Here is a 27,821-nt window from a genome sequence, read left to right as displayed (position 1 = left end):
ATTAAATTATCCAATAGTGATTTGAGAGCTTTTTACATCTATAGTTACACATATTTGCCTTTAAAACTTGGGTAAGAACCTTTCAGCCCACACAAACAAGGCAACACCTGCAACTGCATAGTTGAGGCCAAGTACTGCACTTCAAAAAAACAAAGATTCAACCACAGTATGAATTAAGAATGTGCCATGCTCAAAACCCAGTTAAATACTAAATGTAATGGTTCTGTTTTACTAATTTATATTTTATCAACTTTTTGTTTTAAGCTCAGCATCAGATCTTGCATTGTCTTTCATTACCTTAGCTAAGACAGACATCAGAGAAAAAAGTTATTAACAGAACTGATGAAATTATGGTTTTAAACATATTTTAGATTTATTTTCTTTCCCGCTACTGTTCATATAAGTTGTCTTACCAGAGAGCAACTGAAACAGTTTTCTTTCAAAGCTTTGTTTTCATAATACTGAGCAGCAGAAGGACAGACTGTCCCAGAGAGACAGCCCTCTCCAACAGCCAGACACTGTAAGAAACTCCCTCTCTGAATCCAAACTCAATCATAGGCAAAACACTCCTCTTGCAAGCTTTCCAAGCCGCCTTTTAAGTTTGTTGCTCTCACTATTCCAACTGGCAGCTCATTCCACCACCTTACAATTGTTAAAAGCTTTCTAAACCACAATTTAGGTACAGTTATAATCTATTTACGCCCACTTGTGACAGCATTGTTTCCCAGCTTCAGCAAGTTTCTTTGTATCTCTAGTATTTATTCCCCTGCAAAATATAGGGTATTTATACTCATTTCCCTTTTCAGCCTTAATTTTGCTCTAAACAAGCTAAAACTTTAATCTCACCATACTAATTTTTTAAAAAATTCCTCACCCTACATCCTTTGATCACCTAACTAGCCCTACATAAAGGAATTTAGATGAAGTCTCAGAATCAGTGCCACAAACACTCTGCTGCATTCACTGAAAATACATTATAACCAGCATAACCTAACATTAAATTAAATTTCCCTTCTGTGGCAGCATGACATGAGGCTTAGATCAAGTGACAGAGTCCCAGCAAGGCTTCCTACGGAAGTTTTCATCCTCTTCAGTGACTGCACGGTGCTTTCTCAGAGACACTGCCCCTGTGTACTACTTCTTAATTCACAAAGCAGCACATCGGTTTAAAAAAACAATACAGTTAACAAATCACCAAAACTACCTGCTCAGGTAATGCAGTCATTCTAAGGTTTACTCAGGTTCTCCTGCTCTCCCTCAGTCAACTTCACCTGGTAAGCCCCAAGCTGACAGCAGGAGTTCTTGTTCTTTGCAAGTGAACCCAGAACTTTCCATGTCGGGGACTGAAACAATAGCAAAAGGGATGAATTCCAATGACAGAATCTATGGTTAACCCATGCTGCAGCTTGTTTAATTTTCTACTTAGCATTTTACTTTTCTCCAGTGCTCTGCACACTGTTGGAGCAGCCTGGATATTCAATTTCAATTAGTACCACACCAGCTGTTTTTCACAACAAATCTTACTGACTCCGTAAATTTAGTAAAACACCCCCCACCCCACCCCCAATTGCTGAACTCAGTTTCTTTCAAGAGTCAGTGATCTTTGTTCCCCACCTGACTGCTTTTATTACTACAGCTGTAGCTATCCCCATACCCTTATTTCCTTTGTACAGAACCTTGAAGAAAAATGGCAGGCTGTATTACACTGTACCAGTGTAAGGATTAATTTATTTGGGGTTCATGCTTAAATTCTACCATTCTCCATAAAACAAATGCATTTTTAAAATTGACATAGCTGAAGAATTTTTTTCATGTCTTCTGATAAGACTTTTCATGGTGCAACTCATCTTTTTCAAGATGCAATTCCTGCTTTTTCCTTCAACCCTGGAGCAGTAACTATACTGAAGTGATTATTCATCCAATTAAATCTGGAGTGTTTTCCTACAATATTTCTCCTTAATGAGAATCACATAAGATAAAATTACTTAATTTTAACAGCTTTAGCAGAATAAATCCCTGGCCTCCACCATAATCATCTGAGCTGTCTCTAAAATGTTACCAACAGCAGAGTTCTCCAAAAGCATGCCTCTGACACCAATGATCTTAGCACAGAATTTATGAATCAGCTTGTGATCTCACAACACAGTTGATTCTCCAGTAGCAGCTCTTCTGCAAAGACCTCATTACACTTCTATACCAAATCTAAAATAGCATCACCTCCTGTTGATTCAGTAACAGTTTGGTGACTAAATTACTGGGTGAGCAACTCCTGAAATATGTCCCATGCCATCACCAGCAGCATTTATTTCCATAATCTCAAAGAAGTTAAATTCTGTAACAATGCAGTTCCCACTAGCATTTCTCGCCAACATGAGAACACTCCACCGACATCAGAATCCTTTTCTAGGAATCTACAAGTCCAATACTACACCAACAGAACTTCCCATCATCACACCTGAAAATAATTTTGAACACCACCAAAAAAAAAAAAAAGAGACAAAGGAGTGTTAATGCAACATACTACACTATGCATTATGCCATTCCCTCACCTTTTTTCCTTCATATTCTAGTCAGATTATGCATAACCTTTTTCCTTTTTAAACGCATCCTCTGCTTCACCCTAGGGTTCTAGTCAAAAGATTCATTGTCTTTAAGACCACTGCAACTGCTGAGACTCTTTATGCATTGCTATAGTCATGCTTACCCAATTTTGTTTTGCCTTGCGAAGATTAAACCTAAGCATGGAGATTAAACTAAAGGCGTGAGGCAGAAAAGTTGGGGAAGATTCATATAAGGCACTTTCATCCATTACAAAAGCCTTATCTCGAAAAAGAAACCTAAAGCAATTCATCCTTCAAGAAGAGTCATTCTGTGAGCATCTCTCAAAGACTGAACACTCAAGCACATTTATCACAGTAGCTATTGATCGGTAATATTTTGACTTGTCTTTGCCTGCCTCCTCTTTAAAAAAATTATCTAGAATTACACTGTCTAGTTTTATATCTGAATATCTTCCCTGTGTAGAACACACAATCCACTCCAGCAGAAACTTGGAAGTCACACATGTCCTTCTCTACTTCTAAAATCCTTGTAGAGAGCAGCTCTGGACCTTGTAATATTACTCTCAGCAGACAACAAGCTTTTCTGTTCTTTTTAATCACCTTAGCATACAGGCCTTAACAAGGAGTCCCTCAGAGGGGCCTGCCTTCTTTAGGCAGTTAATCCACCCTTTTTTCTGAGCCTTCCATGCCATCTCCTTCTCTCTTTTCCAATCTGCCTTTAAAACAAACTATTATTTATGTGTTATTCATGGCCTATCACCCTCTTCACTAGTCCCATACCTCCACTCTTAAAAATCAAATTTTTTCTTCACTAATTAAAAGAAAATGATAAAAAAAGATAAAAAGCAAAGAGAGCCAAGACAAAACTGGAACATCTCAATATCACAGAAGAACATTAAAACAAGATGATAAAAATTGCACTGTTGTACTAAACATTTCTTTCCCACATATAAAATACTATTTACTACATTTACTAAGGAAAAAAACACCAAACATTTCAAGTTTGATCTTGAGATAAGTCTACTTCCTGAAGACTCAAGGTGGATGAAATTTTTGGTTTTAGAAGTAGGAATTACAAGTGCATCAGAATTTTTTATGCTTTCTAAAAAGCCTCAAAATTCTACAGTTATTTTGATACATAGGCTATCAGAAAAAAGTTAACCTCAAGTAATCAGCACAAAAATGCCTATTATCAGAGCTGGCAATGTATGGATAGATACTGGTAGTTTTAACCAAAAATGCAGGAATAAGATGTTTTTAAATATTTCCCTCACACTTCCATGTCAGCCTTGGCTACAAAATACATTATGAACTTAATACCAAATGATGATGGCATACAAAAAAGAAAATTTGAGTGAGGTTATTCTAAAACGAACCAGCTGTACCTACTCCCCCCATGACATTATCCTAACATTATACCTTTGATCCCTGCATAATAAAATTACTCTAAAGAAACTTAACCAGCCAAATTCTCTACTGTACATCTGCCAGCATACATACTATGTTTTAAACTGTTGAGGTCAGAACAAAAGAAGGAAAAAAATTTATGTTTATTAGCAATATTAATAGCTTCAATTCAGCACATTTCTTTCTTAAAAATATTATTTTTAAGTGAATTATATTATAATAATAAAAAGAATAAAAATAATAAGTGTCAAAATGAATTATTACTTGTATGTTCTAAGTGTATCTGTCTCACCTTACATATTCAGATGCCATGTGCAAAATTCGTATCAAGTATCATTGGGTATAAATGCTGAGATGTAAATAAGGATTTATAAAAACAAAAACCAAACACACAAACAAAAAAGCCAACCTACTTTAAAAAGAATTACATTCGGAATTTAAAACACAATGGTTACTTCTGAATAATCACAAAATTCCACTATTCTATACAACAATTCCTGTATATTCCACTATTCTATACAGCATACCTTCAGTCTGATTTCATAGGTCCTGTAACTTGATTTTCCTCCATCTTAAAGGGAACATACTCTATACCAGATAAAGTACTACTATTTTCTGTTAATTTACTTTGTTTTTACAGAAAATAACCCACAGAAAACTCTAGAAACATTGTATATAACCCTCCCCAAAAAACAACAGAAAAACCCTAACCTGAAAAGACACACATAAGTGATAAATGATGTGTATAAATAAACAAATCGAGCTGTAATAAAAGCAGCTAAGTATTAAAACTCTGTAACCATTTAGTGCTTTATGACTAGCAACTTAGACATTAAGGAAAAGTTCCAAGAAGTGACAAAAATGTTAAAGAATGTACATGTCAAGATTTTGGCAAATACTAAAGAATAAATTTGAAAAATGTATCCAGAATTTTCTCAACCAAGGACAAATTCCACTCACTTGCAAGGGAGGGCATGCAAAACAAAATGTTTTCTATCACTAATTATTTCTCAATCACACCAACAAAAAAATTATGTATCTTTCAGACAGAACTTTAAAATTATTTTTTTATGCCTCTGTGAGGTAAATTGGCAATAAACAATTTTTAACCTACCTAAAATTTAATCAAAATTTAGTTACTTCTTTAATACAGCTATGATTTAGAAATGCAAAGTAGGTACTTTTGAACATCTAAACATTTTATACTTACTCTACAAGGATCAATATTTAATAAGCCAAATTAAGTAAGAAATATTTCACCCTAGTCTGAAGCCATGCTAGCAAAATTAATCTATGGTATTATAAAGTTACTAGTGTCTCATAAAACCCTTCTTACCCTCCCCCCCATTTTATAGTCTATCACAACAGTCTACACCAAAATCTGGCATGAACATATCTCTCAAGGGAGTTATAGGAAAAGATCATCTGATTGACTATCATAATGAAATCCATATAACGCTATTTTTGCAAAAGGCCATGAGTACTCTGAGTCAGCATAAGTGTTGAGCAGAAAAATCCAACCTTTCAGTAGCAGTTTACGTCATTAAACAATTATTTAAATTAATAACTTAAAAAACAAAACCAAGTTCGTTCTTATCCTATTTACCAACACCTTGCAAATCTGTGGATAAATATTCAAAGTCATTTTGTTTTGCCATAATTGCCACGTTATTTTCTTACACTCTTTTGCTACGATACCATTAGCCGAAATGATTCATCTCTCTCCACTTCCCTGGTATGCCAGAGAGGGAGGATCCTAACAAAAGCTCACCTCTTAGGCTGCTGTCTTAAGTAGTCAACTAGGAGCCTCTACTCTCATCTCCCTGGCCTTACTTCTTTTCAAACGAACACTCTACCTTCTTAACCCTTTGCTACCCCAGTGTAGCTCAGGATAAGTACATTGTATCTGCTTAGCTCATGCTTTTGCAAGAAATGGAAAAACAGCAAAAAAGCAGGATATATCACCACTAGGAAGCAAAGTGCAGAACACTGTCCTGCAGTAAAATGGCAAATTCAACTTCAAAAATATTGACGTGTGTACAATTGTTGATTTTATTTCCCCCCCAGTTACAAAGAGCTACCAAAGCAAGAGGGAATAGTTCAACAATTTGGAAGTATTCCCTTCAGACTCACTCCAGCTTAAAAGCTGGAATCAAGTGCATCTCCAGAGTCTGAGCTTGTTATTATTAAAAAGAGAAGCAGAAATGTCACATAATTACCACAGTCACGGCTATGAAGTACACACACTGCACTATTAGTTGAGATCAGCAGATCACATTTGCATTCTCAGAGAGTGCTCTTGCTGACCTTCAAAGCAGAGCAACGCTCATCTGTGAAACAAGCAAATGTTTGGGGCAGGGCAAGGAGAAGAAAGAAGTCTGTCTAAAGCACATTAAAGAGCAGTTTTCCTAGATAAGAAAAGGTCAATACAAAGAAATGCATTTTCTTAAAACGCTCCAACATTCTTTGACTCTACTACCAATTTCAGTCTTGAAGTTCTTCCGCAGTTCACATTCTATTTCATCTCACTGCATTCACATGTATTTCCTAGTTATGTCTGCTTTCATAAAAATGTGAGATTATTTTTGCATGCTATTTTTTTCATTTACTGATCAATATGTTACTAATACGTAACCTGTATTTTAATACATCCAATGAGCTACAAATATAAATACTGTGTGAATTCTGTAGTACCGGTAATAGACTCAGACTAGAATTTTCGTATTTATCACGGTTTTACCTATTAAATGCATCTTAAGATTGTTTAATAAAATGTCTTAACAAGAGACTAAACCTGTGCCAACCTTACAATTCTGTATTATTACATGTGTTTACATACAAGAACAATACTGAGAGATTTTTTTTTCCTGTCAGAACACAAAACATCTCAAATATTAAAAAGTCTTCATTTTACAAGGAGTTAGACCTGGAACATCACCAAGTTTTAGTAAAACTTTTTTATTTACAGTATCTAAATACCTATTCTTGCTAATGTTCAGCTGCTAAAATATCACTTCACCAAAAAACATAAGACACTGTACTTTCACAGCGACTTAGCCCAGTCTAACAGCTGCCAAGGTCCCACTTTCCTCCTGGTCCTGGTAAAACTAATGTAAAAGAGGGGGCAGGATTTTGTGCAAGTGGTTGTACAATGGTGCAGGAAGCATCCTAATTAAAACTTAGTAAGAAAGTTCCTTCATTTTAACCCAACTCCCTGATTTGATTCAACACAAACACTGCAAGTAAGAGAAGGATCACAAAAGCGGGAAAAGGAGACCAGGCGGCAGGAGGAATGTGACACTGCTTCTTGGCACTGCCTTAGGACAACTTCGAAGAATTTTGAAACTTCAGCTCTAGTGTCCGTCTGAACTATTTCTGACAAAATCGCTGCATCAGTCATGGACACGCAGAGGTGTAACTGACACAGCTGTGCTGGCATAAGCCCTAAGTGCAGTTATACAATCATTGCTTGTCTCACTCAGGGATAGTGTGGTTAAACTGATAAAGCTATGCCATGAAACCAGTGTACATAACAGTTTACTTACACTTTCATCCCTATTGGTGTAAGGGCCCCTACAGTCATAGTCTATGTTTAACTACACAAGATATTTACAGTACCTAGGAGCATTAATCACAGGATGGCTGGGGTTGGAAGGGACCTTAAAGATTGTCTAGTTCCAACCGCCCTGCCATGGGCAGGGACACCTTCCACTAGACCAGGTTGCTCAAAGCCCCATCCAACCTGGCCTTGAACACTTCCAGGGAGGCAGCAGCCACAACTTCTCGGGGCAACCCGTTCCAGCGGCTCACCATCCTCACAGTAAAGAATTTCTTCCATACATCTCATCTAAATCTACCCTCTTTCAGTTTAAAACCATTACCCCTCATCCAATCACTTCACTCCCTGATAAAAAGTCCCTCCCCATCTTTCCTGTAGCCCCCTTTAAGTACTGGAAGGCTGCTGTAAGGTCTCCCCAGAGCCTTCTCTTCTCCAGGCTGAACAACCCCAACTCTCTCAGCCTGTCCTCATAAGGGAGGTGCTCCAGCCCTCTGAACATCTTCGTGGCCTCCTCTGGACCCGCTGGAGCAGGTCCATGTCCTTCTTATGTTGGGGGGCCCAGAGCTGGACACAGTGCTGCAGGTGGGGTCTCACAAAAGCAGAGTACAAGGGGAGAATCTGCTCGAGCAGGTCCATGTCCTGGGCAGGAGTTGCCTGAACCTAATTGAGTGCCACTGAGATACTCAGTCTCAGAATGGGCACAGTGCAAGGGAATCCTGTTCTGGATAGCCCCATTCAGGAAAGTCTAAATGAACAAGCAATTTTGCAGGAATGCAAGATGCGTTTTCCTTACTTTTTTATGCACAGTTCTGTCCTTCGTGCAAAACAACTGAAAAAGCCTGCAGATAAAGTACACTTTAATAATCAGTTTGAACCATAGCTTCAATTAGTCATTCTATAAACACACAAAACCATTTGATGCAGATTCTGCAGTCAATCCCAGAAGTCTACCCTACTTGGGTTGCTAGTAATTCTACATATAAAGCAATCACAGGATTCAGACAATTTTAAATCAATTATGCTAATTCACTCACAATCCCAGAGTTTGAAGACTTGTGGAAATAGCTCGGAACAGTTTTTCTGTATGAGCTTCCCATATGGGCACTGTTAATTCCAAAGTGGAAGGTTTTACCTGAACACCATGAAGGCTCTAAGAGTATCCAGAAAGGGAGCAAATACAACACAGCTACCATGATTTCCATTTGTATATGCTACCTTATTTCACAATAGCTTCCTGTACTTAAAAACATCCTAACATAGCAAAAACTTAAAAATACTTTATCACAGTTCACTTTCAGATAAAAACAAAAAGCAATACATATCTGGCTTGAACTACTTATTTAAGTAAAATACAGACTAATGCATCTATGAATTTAGGTTTCTTCCTTCCCCTTCATAAAACACTGTAGAAACCTATTTTAGAATCTGAAGGCATATCACCTTAAACTTTGATTTTCTAAAGTAACTAGACTTACATAACCATTAGTCTTCCTGTTCGTGATGAACTGTTGATCTTACTGGCTAATAGTGAATAGAATGATGAAATAATGAACAAAATTAGTTTCCTACATGTCTTGGGACAACAAAGGTAGACAGGATAGCCCCTATTAGCAATCCAACAGAAGAATGATACACAGTATGAGCTCAGCTCTCTTAGACATAAGCATAGCCAAATTGGAGTTGTACAGTATAACTGAGTTTTATGGTGTCCAATAAAGCAAAAGTGCTGAATGAAGCTTCTTCTGTAGCCAGGGATATTCATGTTGCTCTCCTGTGCAGACACCTCAGACTAGAAAGGAGCAATCTATCGCCTTAGTACAATTCTGTTATAACACAGTAGAATAACACGACACAGATCTGGTCCTCAAACAAGGTTACTTTTGATGCTCACAGAGGTACTTTATTTATTATGCAGATACTATTTTATAAAATACTCATGGCAAGCATATTCAAGTGCTCCCAATTCAAATATTATGAGTATTAACACTGATACAATCTGAAGGGAAAATGCTAGATAAGTCAGGAGTGCAAAAGCAGACTACATCCCTAGAGTGTCTTACAGAATACTGTTAATCAAAAGTTACACTCTTTGCCATAGAAGAACTAAATTGCTTATTTTCCTTATCTAAATTGCAGCAGAGTTTTACCTAGTCAGAGACAAAAAGATAAGTCTGCATATTAATGACAAAGTTTAACTCAAAGCATTTTCTCAATTTAATACCAGTAGCAATTATTGGTGTAGAAGTGATGAACTATAGTAACAACAACAATCCTTACTAGGATTATGAAACAAGCTAGAAATCACAGAATCATCTAGGTTGGAAAAGACCTTGGAGATCATCTAGTCCAACCATTATATCGTTTAACAGGTGAAAAACTTAAGAACTACACTAAGTACCTGCACTAGTTTAACAAGTTTAATGCAACCATTAGACAACTCAGGATTGGGCTGCTAACCAGCACTTTCTTGCAGTTTATAGTTACACAAATTTACTATGATAAAACATTAACTTATTTACATTTCGTACTGAGTAAAATGAACTAACCTTAGGACTCGTACACTTCCTTCCTATTAAAGCCAAACTCCTGAAAACAAGCACAGAAGAATGAATGGGAGACTGGGAAGGTTAAAGGATTGGCTACTTCCTACTACCCCTTAGGTCCACCAACAGTTGTGGTCAGAGGGTACCATCTGGTAGCTGCGGCCTAACCCCTAATCCTAAACTGATCCAGTCCTGTAACCAGTGACTGCTCTCTTTCCTCAGGTTTTTAAGAGATTACCAAAGACAATCAAATGAGCCTGACTTCAATGGAGACCAAGTATTTTTTGGTTTTCCACTTAATCCCAAAATCTTTAGGATTCTGCCAACTCTAGTGGCAGAATGTTGACCATTCACTAGAAATCTGGACTCAACTGGATACATGTTAACATGAAAAAATACCACTAACTGAACACAGGAATGAGCAATAGAACTTTCTTGCCTCCCTGCACGAATATTCCCACTACGAATATTTGGCCAACTCATAGGTCTGGTCAAACGATCACTAACATCGTATGTTAAGTATTTTGAACCACAGATTTAAGTAATATTCATAATACTAGTGCTTATTAGTATCTATGTAATACTGATCTTAAAAGTGCAATGGTAATTATATTCATAGAACTTGAAAAACAGCTACATGGTTCAGATAAACAGGTGTAAAACTGTAAGTAAACTAATAATTCAGAAAGATCACTTTAGAAGTGAGATTAATAAACAGTTTTCTTAAAACTTTCTAGTAAATGCATTTTGGTTTGAGCCAACTACTTTTTAGTTACCAAAAAAGTGACTTACAGACAAACTCATTTGAAGGCAAAGATCTACAAACCCATTCTGCGTTATTTTCCAGTACAAATTGGAAGATGTAACAAAATACACCATAGACAGAATTAAGAAAACCAAAGATGCACAGTAATGGCATTTCAGTATCCTTTTTATATAATTATAGGAAACAGGTCTAAACCTTGTCTTGCTGAAAAATTACAGGCATGTCTTGAAATACACTATAGACAAAATTCTTTTTGGGAATGTACAAAGGATCTCACAAACAACTATTTTAAACTGAAAATTATCTTCATATTTTAGAGAAGCAGCTTAAAGAAGCATTATGGATCTCATATCTGTTCTATGTTTAGGGTTCCAACCAAGAACTTGTTCAACCTAAAAACCCTAACAGTGTTGCATCTACCAGAAAAACCCAGCCTCTGATTTGAAGAGGATTCATTATTGTCTTACAATAATGGGAACTTCAGAACTAAAAAGTCTACTTTAAAATTTTTCAATTTGTTTACAGGGGAAAGTTTTACCAGGTGTGGCAACAGAGCTGGAGCTTCTGTCTGTATGTTTTCTTTCACAAACAGAAAAAACACAGTAATGAAAAACCAAACTTATACTAGAAATACAGAATCATGTAGGAAGAGACACCTGGGCGGCCTCTAGTCCTACCTCCTGCTCAAAGCAGGTCCAATGAGAGCAGGTTGCTCAAGAACTTGAGTTTTAAAATATCTCCAAGGATACAGATTCTACAACCTTGCTGGTCAATCTGTTTAAGTGTTTGACTACTATCACGGTAATTTTTTCCCCAGTGTCTAGTCAGATTTCCCACATTCCAGCTTGTGTCTGTTGCCTTTCATCCTATCTTCATGTACTTCTGAGACAAGTCTGGCTCTTCTCCAGAGCCTCTCATTAGACATTTGTGGATGACAGGAAGATGTCCCTTTAAACAATTCTCTCAACAACATCAGTTCTCTCACCCTCTCCTCACACATCATGTGCTCCAGCCCCTTAACCACACTGATGGTGTTCTGCTGGGCTCACTCCAGTATATCAGTGTCCTACATTGGAAAGCCCAAAACTGGACACAGTACACCAGGTATGGTCTCATAAGCATGGAACAGGGGTGAAGAATCATTTCTCACAATCCACTGACTACATTCTTGCTAATGCAGACCAGTATGTGGTTGGGCTTCTTTGCCACAAGAGCACTGCCGAATCATGTTCAACTTGCTCTCCACTAGGTCAGGCAGGTCTTTTTCTGCCAGCCTGCTTTGTTTCCAGTCAGTATGTACTGATGTATGGCATTACTTCCTCCCAGATGCAGGACTCCGTACCTACCTCTGTTGAACTTCAAAAGGTTCCTGTCAGCCCATTCATTTCTCCAGCCTACTAAGACCCCTTTGCATAGCAGCCCTGTGCTCCAAGACCCCACCACCACCACTTTTTTTATCATATGCAAGCCTTCTGACAGGCTTCAGAAGCTTAACAGAGACTGGTACCAATATGTCAGTTTAAAAGTGCTCATCTTTACACCTTTTTTAATTTTATGCCTTTTAATTAACTAGGCATGCTCTAGCTTTATTCACACACACAGTCCCACTGCACTCACTAAACCTCTACTGACTTCAACGAGACTATTCTTACAAATAAAAAATTAAGCATATGTATTAGCAGAAAATGGACACTGTTTAAAAAAAAAATCTGCTGCTTAGTCAGGAGCCATAATAGAAGACATCTCATTCTTATATATCTGCACTGGCTCTACACGGTGAATGAGAAGAGAAACAAGCATCCACAATTTCCAACAGGCCCTTCTAGTAACACTAAAGCACAATTACTACTAGAAGTTTCTATCTTGCTGAATTCAACTTCTAGCACCCAACACTGCCCAAATATAAACAAACCAAAGTAATGAAGTTTTTCTGAGCCTGAAGATTAAATGCTTATGGCTTTTCCAAATAGCAAGAAAACTTCAGACATGCCACTTAGCATCTTACTATGAACTGACACAAATCACAAGACTACTACAGGCAATGATAAAAACACCAGAGCTACTCAACAGAGCTACCCCCTAGAACTCTAAAAGCCTAAGAAGGAACATGGTATGGCAGACTACCATTATCTTTCCTTTCTCCTGTAAATCACAAACACACATGCGGACTCCAAAACAAACACCCACTTCCTTCTTGGAAATTAAGTACTTCAAATTTTGCCATTAACCTACTGTCTCCGCCTGAACGCTATTTTGGATTCAAGCAAGTTACAAGTTTTAACTGCTACTTCAGATATCTGCTCATGCAGATATTCATATTCCATAACTGCAGTTAAGTTTAATTTATTCTCAGCTCTATCTGGGTTTACCTTCCATACAGATAAGCCCCTGCTTCTTGATATTTGTGAGAAGAACATTTTGTGGTAGAGATACTAGCAACTCTCTTCTTGCTAGGAGAAAGCTATGTTTCCCAGTGTGTTACCTTCAGTACCAGCGTCGTGGTTTCATTGTAAGGTCTCTACTAGCCTCTGACTTAAGAAATGGCCAAAAACCACCTTACATTTCCACATGATGACAGAAACTGCATGGCCAATTAAATGTCGAATCCTTGAATGCTAGCATAATATAATTTCTCTAAAGCGTAACACTGATGCTCTATTAAAATATGAAAACAAGTCACACATTGTTTAACAAACCTGATGAACTACAACCACTTCTCAGCATCAGTCTTCAAGTGCCCACAAGATTTTTCAGCATGTTTCTATTAATTGTTAAATGCCAGACAGATTCTCTCTGTCATAAGATAGCTGCTTATAAACAGAGAGCAGGTAAGGATCTGGCTACCCACAGCAGCATTCTAGTAACTCTATTCCAAAATAATACCAACTAACCTTCACCAAAGCATTCTCCCACTTATCAGAAGTGGGATACTATTCTCCCTCCACCTATTTATTGGTTTCTCTGTCATGCTGCAGCCTCATACTTTTGTTCAAAATATGTTTTGCCACTTTAGAATTTCAGCCCATAAAACCAACAAGATCACAGATTAATGAAGTGACAGAACAAGAAAAGAGGTAAAGTTGAGCAACTGATGCCTTGCCTAGACTAGGATTTGGAGTATGATCTGATTTCATGTACCGCTTACTCATTTTAGAGTTTTAATACAAGCATAGTACAGTACCCTTAACACATACTTAACCAGTCAAGCTACCACCTAGACTAACTTAACAGCTTTATCTTTGTTAAAGATGCAGTACCTCATCTACCTCAAGATTTTAAAGCTTTTTCCACACACAAAGGGAAAAAGTTTTATTTAAATCATACTTTGGAGTGCACTCTTGACAAATAAATTGTTATTTTATTCATCTATTTAACTCAAATATTAAAGAGATGCAAAGTTACAAGGATCTCTCGTAAATACACAATATCCCACTTCTTAAGTTAATGTATAGGCTTATAATAAAGCTAGAAATAATAAAGCAAGCAGAGCAAAAATGCTTCTGTTGCTAAAGTACGAAAATACTTTAAACACTTTTTCAAGTGTTTACACAAGCCGCCTCAGACTGAACTTAAAAAAATTGTAAGTCCTCCATCTCTATCTGTAAACCAGAGAGCAAGATGGTCTAATATTCACATCTCAGTGATTTTCCAGAAATGCCATTTAAGTTAAGATAACAGAAAGCACTAATATGAAGACTATATTTAGTCATATGGACAGCAAGGATCCACAGCATCCTTGTCCAAGAATCCATAGATCCTTTTATCCACAGCAAGGATGAACACACTTTTCAGAACTCTTTCTTCACTGATATTCAGAAGTGAAATTTGGTGCTTCCAATACATACTTCAAATACAGAAGGAATTAACTGCCATCCAGCTGATCCCTTTTAAAAACATTTCTGGTTCCACCACTATTTCAGCTCAAAAGTGAGTACTAGAAGAAGAGAGAGAACAAACTTCCTATGTAGGCATTCCAAGTGTGCCTGACCCCTCCCCCAGGCATTTCTGCTCAGTAGCATCTGCAAGGAAACAGGGGGGCTGCTCTTCATGTTCAGGTGTAGCTCAAAGCATCAAATCAAGAATAATTTAGATGTAGATCATGTGAGCCACTTTACCTTCAGTGAGGGACTTAAAACTTCTAAATAACAAATTCAGCATCACTGTTCATGAAAAAGTTTTCTTTTTTTTAAAGAAGGTTTGATAATCATTTTAGTTCACAACTCACATAAAACCCCCATTTTTTTCCTCTGTAATTTGTAGTATTTAGTTATACCTCCACTCACCATCTCACTCCGTATGTTTTCATGCTCAATGGTGCTGACACCATAGTTTGACTGCCTTTCAATGTACAAACACTGACAAAAAACTTTGCTTGCAACTTACACAACCATTGAGTAATGCTGAAATTCTGCATTCAAGACAGGGGAGTTAGTGTATTCTGTAAACAGCAACTTTATACACACTGCTATATCAGAATAACATTCATATGTAGCTTGTTAATGGTAGGAAAAAGAAGAAATAAACTCGTGTATTTTAATTTTAAAATATCATAATTTTAGTTTCATAAGAACAGTGGTCTTATTTCTTGGAAGCTTTAGACAGCTTAAAGGCTATTTCATAAAACTATTTATTTCCAACATTCTGTACTGAGCCTTTCAATGCATAGACTAAACAAACAGGAATAGTGAAAAATGTGCTCACTAGATCCAACCTTTACAGTAAGAAAATTTAGCATGAATCTCCCCCAAAACCTATGTAAGTTAAGGCTTCTTTTTTTCCACATAAAGCAAAGGGAAAGGGTCTTGAAGCCTTCAGACAACACTTTCAAATAAAGACTTCTTTGTTCCCACAGTATCAGCTGGTTATACGGGGTACAAGGTCTAGATTTTCTAGCTTTGGTATAAAGGTATCCACCTAGAAATTTCTCTTAGTTTACATGCAATTCTGTATTCACTGTGCAATATATTGGTGAAATCAGCCCAGGCTCTCAAGGCAGCTGTAAAACAAGGCCCCTACATTTTTCTAGGGGCTAGTTCAAGCTGCATAGCAACAATGCTGCTAGCACACACTTAATTTTAAAGTACCTCAACTACAGCTACCCTAAACACGTCTTCCTTAAGTCATTAGGATCTTCCAAAAATTATTCTCTCGATTTTTCCTCTGTGATTACGTCCAGATTTCTAAAAGACGAGCTTTAAGAGTTACATTTTCACATTAACATTTCACAAGCATCTAACCTGCAACAACATCTCAAGTAGGACCACAATGACGACACAACTACTAAAACCTATGTGGCTGACGTCCACCAACTCAGATACAGACACAGCAAAAGCTGTGTTGATGAAACGCTGCTATATATTCCCCCAAACTGATCACAACTTTAATGTCCCCCTGTAAGTAGTCAGCCTCTCTTCCTGACCACATACCTCAGAACATACTGTTCAGGAAACGAGGTAACATGACTGAAACGAGTGAGGCTTTAAATGCATCCACCTGAAGGTGAGTAAGCCTGCAGTGGGATAAAGGAAGTTCTGTATTAAAGTAACCTAAATAAATAGGGATTTACTTGCAACCCTTCGAGAAAAATAAATTAAAACCATACTCTCCAGCCTCGGGCACCGGCTGACTAGAGGGGCGAGTTGAAGGGGATGTGCGAGATCACGTACCCTCCACCTCGGCCGCCCCAATTCGCTTCATCACCTCCCGGCCCGCACGGACAAGCCTCTCCCCGGCAGAGAGGCGCGTGGGCCCGGCGGCGCGCGGGCGGAGGGGCGCGGGAGGGCGCGAGCCGGGGGCGCCCCGCGCCGGGCAGGCCCCGCCCCGCCCCGCTGGCCTGGCAGCGCGCTCCCGGGCATCGGCCGCCCGCCGCGGGGACCCTCGCCGGGGGCCTGCCTGCCCGGCCTCCTCGGGCCGCGCCCCCCGCCGCCGCCGCCACTTCCTAGGCCCGGCCCGCCGGCCCCGCTCCTCACTCCCCCATCCCCCCCCCAGGCCGCCGCCGGCTCCCACTGCCCGCTGGGGGAGGGGCTCCGCGGCCCCCTCCTCCCCTCTCCCGGCGGCCGGCGGGTCCCGTCTCCCCGGGAATCGCCATTCCCCTCCCCGAGGCCGTGGGACGGGCCCACCCCCAGCGCGGGGAGGTGGGGCCGAGGGGGAAGCGGGGCCCCCGCGCAGGCCGGCGGGGCACCCGCTCCTTCCCCCGCTGCCCACACTCACAGAGACGCGCACACACGGGGAAGGGTGGCGGCGGCACGCGGGGGAGGGGGGAGAGGCTCTGACCTCCTCGCTCTTCAGCACCTCCTTGAACTCCCGCTTGATCCTCTGCACCGCGATGTTAGCCATCTCCGCAGCGAGCACCCACCCGCCGCTGCCTCCGAGCCGGGCCCAGCGAGCTCCGCCGCCGCTCTCGCTGGATAACTCCCGGCCCCACCAAAATGGCGCCCGCGCCGAGCATGCGCGGTAGGGCAGCCGGCTTTGCCGCCGCCGCTCAGGAGGGGCCGCCGTGCGCGCGGAGCGGGCACCGGGGCTCCCCGACGGTGGGGGTCGAGTGCTGGCCGGCGGCAGCAGGCGCTCTCGGCCTCCTCCTCCCCGCTGCCCCGAGGGAAGGATGCTGCCGTCTCCTCAGGAGGCTTGGGGGTTTCGCCCCGGGAGACGCCTGTCTGCCGGGCGGCCGCCGCTCACCCTGTCATGGGCCGGGCGGGTTCCCGGCGACAGCGTGAGGACGAACGTCTGCATGCAGAAGCCGGCCGCCATCCCCCGCCGCTGGCGGGCCCCGGGGCAGAGTTAAGGCGGTTGTGCTGTCATGGCTCCCGCCGCGGGCAGCGCTGCCCTCCCGGCCTCCCCGGCCCGGCCTTGTGTCCGCAGCGCGCAGCAGAGGGGAGCCCTGAGGCGCCGGGCCGGAAAAGGGGGTGAAGGAGTGCTCTGGGGAGGGCTGGGCTGGGGGGGGGCCGAGGTAGCAGGGGAAAAGTCTGAGGTGTCCCTGAGGAAACAGCTGCCTCAAGAAGCAGCTGACATGTCTTCTGGTGAGGTTCCTGAGCAAAAATAACCGGGGGGGTGGGGTGGTTTCACATGCCTTGAGAATCTGCTTCACCTGCCCATACGGCAGTTCCCATCTATTTTTTTACCCCTTATGCTCGCTGGAAAAAGCTGCAGTTCCTTACACATCTCTCTCCTGGCCCAGCTCCTTGCCCTCTTCCCACTCTCACCCTTCCCTTGGAGACGCTCACACGGGACAGGGGAATTTGCAGGCCCAGGAGCAGTCAACTCTGAGGAGGCAGTGCAGGGAACTGTTTCTTTTTATGGATTCTGCTACAAGATATTAAAAGCAGAGTAAAAGGTGAACTTCAGTCCTGGGTAATGGACTGTTAAATTTTATTGCAGAAGCAAACATGGCAAAACACTGTCTGTTGCTCTGTCTAGAAAACTGAAATAGAATACCAGTAACCATTCCTGCTAGCCTGAGGTGTGCAAAATACAGTACGGTATAGGAGATAGAAGGATTTTGTAGTGCCTCCTCTTAATGGTGCAGTGCAGGACAATGTACAACATTATCTCAACAAATGTCTATTTCTGGTATGGCTGTCATCTGCAAGTGCTATTTATTTATCTCCATTAGTATACACAGCGTTTTGACTATTACATACACAGTAAAGAGGCCCAACCGATAAATCTAGCATGTAAATCCCTTTTCTGTGTGTGTTTACTCTTGCCCTGTGGTTTGACTGGAAAAAAGTCCATTTTCCTGAAAGAATGTTGTACCATGTGCACCTGTTCATCAAATTAGGTCTTCTCCAGACTGAAACTCGTTTTTAACGCAATACACAATGCAGTTTTTCAGCTGAGCTTTCCAGTACCTTTTTGAGAAGGACTATTTTGCATTAGGCCTGATTTTTTTTTAATGACTTGTAGTGTGATTGTGGGCCTTCATCTTCAGAATAATTTAGACATCTAAGTCCCACTGATGCATCTTGAGTTCCTTTTGAGGAGGTAGGCTCTGGCTTCTCTGTGCCTTAGGCTCTTACCTGTAAAACAAGGGTAATAACTCTGCCTCTTAGAGCTCATAGATGAAAGTTAGGTTTATGGTGTGCTGAGCTCCTATTGAGTACTACAGACAAAAATTATAAAGGTAGTACATAAAATCTCCAGGTTAAAGGCCTCATGTCTTTTCAGACAGCTCATAGAAAGAAGCTGAGCTTCTAATATTCAGATTTTGCTCTGAATGGAGTGGAATACATGACCTTTATCAAGTGTCAGAATCCTTTGTGTTCCTGTGAGTATGCTTGTATGTTATAGGTAGTAGACATCCAGTAACAACCACAGTAAAGGGCAATGATTTTGCCTGGTTTGTATCTAGGTTCATTTTCATGTGCTCATTTGGATTACAAATGTCAGAGTCTGTAACTGCACAAAGCAAATCAAATTAATATTAATTACTGTATCTCTTTTCCTTAGTATACCCCACTCCTTTCCCTTGTCCTTAAATGGGCATCTTTCACTTACAGCTGTTTCATACTCACCATATACTGTCTTAATTTTCTCTTCAGTAAAAGATAGATATAGAAAGGCTTTTTGGGGTGTAGAATAGAGTGATGGCGAGTTTTGCCAGGATTAAAATACCGCATAAAAATCAGTACCTCGTGTAATCAGTGTGCTGAGGTTATCATTGTATAACTGTTTTACACTTTACTATAGTTTACTATTTTACAGAAGACTTTACAGGGGTTTAGTACGGAACAGGACCCTAGACTAGCAGTCTTTGAATAGGTGTTTGGGGTTTTGGTTTTGGTTTGAGGTTTTTTTCTGTGGAATAAGAAAATGCTTAGAAAAAATGAGAACATAGTCTCTTCGTGTGGTTTCAGCGACTTCCATGTCTGACTTCATAATATATTTTATAGTATGTTGATAATATAGTCCTGTGTCTATCCTCTGAATTAAGTCTTTCACCCTTGGAAAAATCATTAGTCTTTCACCCGTAGGAAAATCCATACACAAAATGTAAAACAAAATGTCTGGTGAACATAGCTCACTTTTTGAATTACAAAATTTTGTAGTACATCTGATTTCAGGAGATAGTTCTTTCACTGATCTCATCATCAATTTAGCCTTATACCAAACAGTTGTTTCAACAGCAGTTTTCACAGGCTGGCTGCAAATTGGTCTATACTTTTGCCCATTGGTGTTGGTCATAACTCTATTGAGTGGGAGATAGAATTCTGTATCTATGCATTGGTTAGTATGTTTGGCATATTGATTTGAAATACTTCTGGAAGTGGGAGCGGGAAATATGGCGTATTAAATGAAGTTCAAAATATGTAAGATTACTGCAGGAGGAAAGTTTATAGGATTAGTGGTTGAAAGTCCTCAGCCCAAGCTCTCAGTATGGAAAGGCTGCCAATATTCATTAGCCAATTTTAGGATAACCAAACATCCTAAACACTATATAATTTCCAATGTAATATGGGAAATATTACCTATCCTACAACTTATAGATAGGAAACAGTTCCTCACATTTTCATGGAAAAGCGGCTATTGTTCATGCACAAAGTATGCACATTGAACTCACTTGCTGTGCATGGTCACCATGTGCATGGTTCATCTGTCTGAGACTATGGATGCACCCCAACCCCAGTATACTGCCTGAGGACTCCAAGATGCTTATGACAGCACGAAGTATGATTAAATTTCTGTTCTTCAAGTTAAGATTCTTGGTGATCTTTTTCTCATTTCCATATTTTCCTCATTTTATTCTGTTCATATCAATAGGATATTTTTCTATTAGAATTACTCAGAGAGAATTTGGAATTATTGAGAATGTTCCCTGTGATTAGAAGAAAATGCCATTTTTGAAACTGTAACTTTCCAGCATCCGACATTCTGTTCCTCTTTTGCCGCTTTGTGTCTCGCATAACAAAACTTCCCCCTGCCTCATCTTGGCCTCTTTAGTTTAGAGAAATCAAAAATGTCAGGCTTGATCTGCTCTCATCGTTGCTGGAGGATTTCTTATTGGAGAGGAGAGCTGTCTCAAGACATCTGTATATTGATTTCAAAGACTTTAGAAACAGGGGTTAAACCTGTAACATTTTTAATTCTTATTCTGTTTATTTCATGAGGCATCCATACAAGGATTAACTTTACAGGTTGTATTAGTATTAGATGGTATGCATTTAGCACTTAAATGTTCATATGCTCATTTATAATAATGCTTTATTTAAAGAAATATCAGCAACAAATAATATTCATAAAACTAGGTTATTTTTAACCCTCGTTTTCCACCAAACTCACACCTACAGCTCTCTTTCTGTCATCCCAGCTTTTAGCAGAGAGGCCTACATGCCAGAAGTTGTCTTTTCTATCTGCATATCATTTAGCACATTTCAGAGACTACGCATAAATTTAGCCTGCACGTTTATTGTCTGTCATATTGTGTTCCTGTTGTGGCAGCGTCTGGATGACTCAAGTCATTCCGAAGATTAGCTTTATCATAAAAATAACTAACTGGTTGTGCAAGTTGACCGAGTTTTAAGTTGTCATCTTAACTTTCCAGTTCCTCCTATACGTGGCCACGTCCGGCTGTGCGGACAGGTGTAAGAGTGCCCTCTCCCGGGTGGAAGCGGGCAGATTGGCTTGCTCAGCTGACACGGATCCCTCCGCTGGGGAGCGATTTGCCTCAGGGAGAGCTCACGGCACTGCCACCGCCTGTCCCGCCTCTCCTGTAAAGGTGCTGAGGGAGAACTTGTAGGGGATCTGCAGGCAGAAATGCCTAAAACAGCAGAACAGAAATCGCTCGGTGTTCCTGGCAGCGAGAGGAGGTATTCACTCACGGTGTCTGCACTTCCCAAATTGTATTTTTCACGTCATTAGCAGCTTAAATATATATGCTTAAAAAGGCAGTAAGTGTACTAACTAAACATCAGATCCATCTGAAGTCTTTCAGTTTGAATTCATATGATGCAATTCATCTGACTTAGTGGAGTTAGATCAGAAATTAATTCAGCGATTGATTTAGCAAAGTTTTCATTGAACAGTGCATGTCCAAAAATTTTTGGTAGTTTAATAATAACACCCTATTGTTCTTCGCTTGTTAAGGGCTTTTATTAGAAATTGACAGGACAGCCTGGACTTCCATTAATTTGGTGGCCTGGCAAAATCTTCTAAATTAATGTTACATCTGAACCTGATGTTTTTGGTAGGAAAACCTAGAAACAAACAGCCCCAGTGCTTTTAAGTCTGTTAGCAAAATTATTCTTTTTTTACACATCCGCTTCTTTGTGGAGGAGTGATTTTCAACTGGTAGTACATACAGCTTGGGGTCTAGGGGCTGTTTCTTGTGGGTTCATGAAAGGAAAAAAAAGAAAGAAGGAAAAAAAGCAGGTTCAACTGTGAGATAGTTCTTGTAATTCCTCAGGAAGTCCCAAGTTTATTAATATTCTTAATGAGCGGGCATCTACCTTGAAAAATCTGGCGTCAGCAGACTGACACGTTGATTACAGGGAACTAAAAGTATTTCTTGTAAAGGAAAAGGTGTAAAGTTATGCTCCTTTCTTCCATTACAAAAAGAAGATAGCAATCTTTTTGAGGGTCCTTTCAAAATGAAAGTAAGCTGGGAATACAGAAATAGATTTCACAACCTAACATGGCTATTATTAGTAGTTTTATGAGTATTAGAGTTACAAGGGAAGAGAGGATTTGGCCAATAATATAAAGCATATAGTGACCATACTACATTGTTGGTATATTGTTTTCCACTCAGAAACATTTTCTACCCCGTGTGAAGTATTTGTGCCATTTTAAGTGTTTTGTATTACCATCTATTAATGAAATAACAGATAGTATATTATCAATCTATGTAACTTTAATTAATTATGGCAGTCTTCCTTTCATAGATAGGTACAAAAGGGACCTAGAGCTGCCCTAAAAGGGCAGCTGGACATCTTTTTCTGGCCAGCTGGACATCATCTTCTCCTCATGTCCTTAGGATTTGTGACTGCATAACAATCCCTGCTGTTTTAATGACTACACGATGCTCAGAAAACCACCTTTTCATAAACCACCATTTTCATTAACCGCCTTTTCATAAACATCATCGGGACTGAAGTATATAGGACCTTGAAGCTGAAAGCTTAGATTTGTTGTTCAGTGCAGTGGTAGCCAGGAAAGTATGTAAATGCAGCGAGTAAGTAAGAGAGAAGATAAAATGGCATTAACATTTTGGAATGATTGCTTGGGGCTGGAGTTAGAGTCTCTCATTAGGAGAGTTTAGAATTAGAGCTGGAACAGCAAATTATTGTGAAGCATTAACTGAATGAATACAGGAATCTCATTGTGTAGAAAGTGGTCCAACTGACAGCATGCAGATCAAATGTGGATCTCCAGGATGCTTCCACCTGGCTTCCTGCCTTTTCCTTTGAGGAGGCAGACAACATTCAGGGAGTGTATGCTGCAAACTGTCCTCCTACATCACTGCCATGTCTTCTTGGGAGGAAAGGATGAGACTGGACACCTTTTCTTCTTTATGTATGTAACCTGAGATACGCAGGCTGCAGAGAGGTGTATGCAGGATCAAGCTCCTGCAGGCAAATGTGTACATGTGGTCCCAACTCAAAATAGGTGTCCAGCTATAAGAGAATATGGATTAAAGATGTATGAATAATCACAGTATAATACAAGAATATATGCAGTAAAATTGGAAATCTACTAGAAGCCAAACCACAGAGAGAACATACTCCAGTATACTTAGCATCATCAATTGTTATGAATCCTTTCAATGGTCTCTCTGTTTTGTAAAGCACAAGAATTTCTAGGGATCCTGAAAGGTAGGAAAATACTCCTTTTCATAAAGAAGAAATCTGGAGTTCTTGAATTCAGCTCTTATTGCTTGATCTAGCAATTTCAGGATTCTGAGGGTTTTTGAAAATTCTAACTAGAATTTGAACTTATTTCTAATGATGGCCATCTTGCTAAACTACAGTATAATCTGTCATGACGGGCACCAAATCCACAACTGATGGAAGTCTTTTGGAACTGTCTACAATAAAAATTTACAAAATAGTGAAGTTTGTCAGAGACCATCCAGAAAGAGCTCAACCATGACAGATGGGTAATTTATCAAGCAGTATTGCTGTTGATGCTATCCTAAAATATCTGCATTTTGGAGACCAGAACAATTTTGTATTAGGAAAAAACCCTTTTCTATTGATCTTACTACAGTAGAATAGTAATTAGATCTAAATCATTAAGTCACTGTGTAGACCACAGTTGTGTAAGTTAATTGAACTGCATTTGAAGTCATAGAAACAAGTAAGGACCAATTCAAGAATACAAATTAAGACAAGCTGATTTTGTCGTTCTCCTAACCTGATTGTTACCAGTTTGGCCATGTGGCTAGTAAGAACATAGGATCTGGCAAGTTAGTAGAGGAGAGCACTGAAGATAAAGTCAGGTTAAACAAACAAGGTTCAAACAGTCTTCTGTTAATGTACTGCGTAATGTACAGTTTCCCTGAACACAGAAGTAAGCAATTTCTCTGGTCTTTGGATCTGTCAGGCACACAGTGTTTCACAGAACAGCATCTAGAAAATCCCTACCATTCTGTGTGTCTTTCTTTTCAGTAGTAGCACATGCTGTTGTTACGTGGAAGATCTAGTTTAGATGTAAGGAGTTTCTTGTACATTTTTCTCAAAAGTTTCTTGTCTTGTACATTTTTCTCAAAAGATGGGTAGCAATTACAGCAGTTTCAGTGAAGTATAATCCATCATAAAATTCCCTGTTACAGCTTACCCATCTTCCTGACAGAGTGCAAAAAGTTCACATGGTAAATTGGAAGTTTTTACCTTTTAAAAGGCAGTATTCTAGACTGTATCTTTCTTTCCCCAATTAGAGGTTAGTCATGCTGGGTGATACTCAGTCATGCTGTATGATTGTCTCTCAGGATTTTGCAGATCCTAACTCTTAGTCCTAACAATGTTGTGACATTATGCTGTTGGTCCCTTCCCCAAACACAGAGCAGACAAAAGATACCAACACTGAATAGTGTACATACATAGTGTCTTCCTGCACAGAGATTTCTAGGTGTCTTACTACGCCTGTATTTTACTATCCCCCATCTCAAATAATTTTACTCCCATTGAAATTGTGGTGAAAGTACTCTGCAGATGTACCTACTCCTGGGTTCCCTCTTGAGTGTCACAGTATCACGGAACCACAGACAGCATGGTCACGGTTGGAAGGGACCTCTTGAGATCCTCTAGTCAACCCCCCCTGTTAAAGCAGGATCAGCCAGAGCAGGTTGCCCAGCAGGACCACCTCTGTTTGGGTGTTGAATATCTCTAAGGATGGAGACACCACATCATTTCTGGGCAACCTCTGCCAGTGTTCAACCACCATCAGAGAAAAAAAAAAGTTTTCTTACGTTCAGCTGCAATGTCATGTGTTCCAGTTTGTGCCCAGTGCTCTTGCCCTGTCACTGGGCACCACTGAGAAGAGTCTGGCTCCCTCAGTAGTTTCTCTACAGAGAAGTTAGACTTCTGCTATAATATGGCACTAGCTTCAAATCTCTCCATCTTTTTTTTTTTTTCAGTAATTACCTCCAGTTTTAAAGACAATATCTACATCCAGTTTTGACCTTAGTAGCTTCACACAAGTTAACCACAAGAACCCATTTAAACACTGAAAATGTAAATTCACACTCTTGAACACTGAAATGGTTTCCCTTAATCTGTGCAGTGTTTTTGTGAAATTTGTAAACTGCGAAGTATGAGCTGAATACCACAGAATTCTTTTTTTTTCCCTGACCCGACAGCGTTATCAAGTTTTGTAACTCCTAATTTTCTTTCTTATACCAAACCACTTGTAGGGTTTACAGCTCCTGTTCAACAGGTTTGACATACTGCAGCAAACATCCAGCTGCATCATGCCACATCCTCAAACAGCAAATGTGCACAAGCTAGCCCCCTTGCATTGTGTTCACACAGATCTTGGCCAGCTGAGAAAGCAGTCATTTCTAGTTCACTTGTCAATACTCATGTTCTATGATCCAAGATGAAAAGCATGGTTGAATGTGCTACAGAAACCAGAGTATCACTTGCAGTGATAACAGATCAGATTCTTTTCCAACAATTTGATTTACTTCTCTGTAGTCCATACAGAGATGCTGTCACATTTTGTGTGATAGAATACTGATCTCCAAGGACTGACTGGCAGAGTTATGCCTTTTGATACACCTCCTCAGTGATGTGTGAAATGTCTTCTCTCTTTGTTCTCTCTTTTTTCTTGGTAAATAACGCCTTGGCTTTTTAATGAATGCTTACTCTTAAATTTCAGTCATATACTGAGTGGTTAATACCAACTGCAAAACTGCATATATCTATTTCAGATCAGAGTAATTCCCAGTTCCTGACCAGAAAAGCTTAACTCCTCACTGCTTCTTAGTTAGATGTAGTAAAGTGTTCAAAAAAAAAAATCCTTTGGGATCTTATTTTCATTTCCTTCTCTCACATTTTCTTCTGCACTAACATTCATCAAATCTACTGGCTCGCATTTTGTGCCTGTGGTTCATCTATTAGATATGGCTTCTTCTATTAGATGTTCACTTGGAAAATGAACAGGGATTCATTTTTATTTCAAGTCTGTGAGAATTGTAACAGTTGAGGGCTCTGACTCACGTTCAGAGGCAGTTTCAGACTGAATGCTGAAATGGCTCTGAACTTAAGAGAGAGGGTGACAAGAGATGTGTTTTTCCCAAGTGGCAGCAATTTTCAGATGAATATAGCAGCGTTAGCTGCTGGTAAGTTTATGGCTGCAGATAGCTTATGGCTGTGAACTACAGTTGCTTAAGAAGCAGTTCACACTGTTTCTCATCTTTTCTTTGCAAGAAAGCCACCACAATCACGCAGCTGCTATTATGGTTTCTGCCCCAGAGGAAAAACAATTTGGCAAGGTTATACCAGTGTTGGTTCACTTAGACCACATTTTTAGAGGGGATTTCTGAAAGTATTTGTGAAGTATCTTCCTGACACTGATTGCATAATTATCAATCACAATGAAATGTGGTGGACCTTTGTCTCATTAACTTGTGTGGTTACTGAGAACTTACTGTTCTAATTCTACAGATCCAGTTCAGCCTAGTTCAGATGGTATATCTTTACCAGTGAGTGTTATCATCAACAATTCGGTGGTTCAGAGCTTAATCCTCTATTTTTAAGTGTTTTTTGCAAGCCTGATCTTGTAAGTGTCCCAGTTGGCCTGCTTGCATTTCATAGTTATTCTAAGTTACTAGTTGGTATTCTAGCTACATGCAAAATAATCCTGTCGTCCCCTCAACTTCAGATTTCCTTCCTCCATTTCCTAGTTTGGAAAACATCATTGGGCAGCTGTGATCTGGCAGCAGTGCAGCAGTCGTTTGTGATCATTTCCCCTAGACTGTGGCTAATTTATCTCAAAGTCTGTGCTGGTGTGTTGATGCTTCAGGAGCACAAAAGCCCTCCATAGATCCTCTGACAATTTAGGTGGAGTTTCTTCTTTCCACCAAGCCATATTTTTTCTGTTAGTCCTAACAGCTTAGGATGTGGTTGGATGTTCATTAAGCTTGTATCTGTACACTGACAGAAAATCTGGCAGTATAAATTTGGTTCAGTGGTGATCACAAATTTCTGTTAAATTAACCTAAGTACACAATATAGTCTTTGTGCCAGCTAATTCACAGGCTTGCTGCCTAGTATCCCAAAGTGCTTTGCAATTCTCCAGTGCTTTGTGAGATGCCAGCCCAGCTGAATTCTAGGAATGTTTGTGAGCAACTTTTCCAAGGACTTGGCTTCTTTTTCCAAAATTAGATCCCTCTTTCCAAAAACCCAGTGTTGCTGCCAAAAGGCCACTCCTACCTTGCTACTGCAAGGGTACTTTATAACCTTTTCCTTCCCACTTCCTGGATGCCATTTTCAGACCATGCTGCAGACATCTTCCAAGTGGCTTTTCAGTATCAAAACTTGGAAATAGCA

The 27,821-nt window shown here is 39.9% G+C and overlaps 1 protein-coding gene across 1 annotated transcript in view; it reads right to left on the bottom strand.

Annotated features, from left to right (window-relative positions):
- UBE2K (ubiquitin conjugating enzyme E2 K) overlaps nucleotides 1-17,289 on the bottom strand; it is a 41,990-nt gene extending 24,701 nt beyond the window's left edge. The window contains exon 1 of the mRNA XM_074822371.1: nucleotides 17,110-17,289. Within this exon, the coding sequence (XP_074678472.1) occupies nucleotides 17,110-17,172 (63 nt within the window). The 5' untranslated portion in view covers nucleotides 17,173-17,289. The remainder of the gene's footprint in view (nucleotides 1-17,109) is intronic.
- Between the last annotated feature and the right edge of the window lie 10,532 nt (nucleotides 17,290-27,821).

The sequence above is a fragment of the Strix aluco genome, chromosome 4, assembly GCF_031877795.1.
Source record: "Strix aluco isolate bStrAlu1 chromosome 4, bStrAlu1.hap1, whole genome shotgun sequence".
NCBI classification, from domain to species: domain Eukaryota; kingdom Metazoa; phylum Chordata; class Aves; order Strigiformes; family Strigidae; genus Strix; species Strix aluco.
This window is presented reverse-complemented; position numbering and strand designations above follow the sequence as displayed.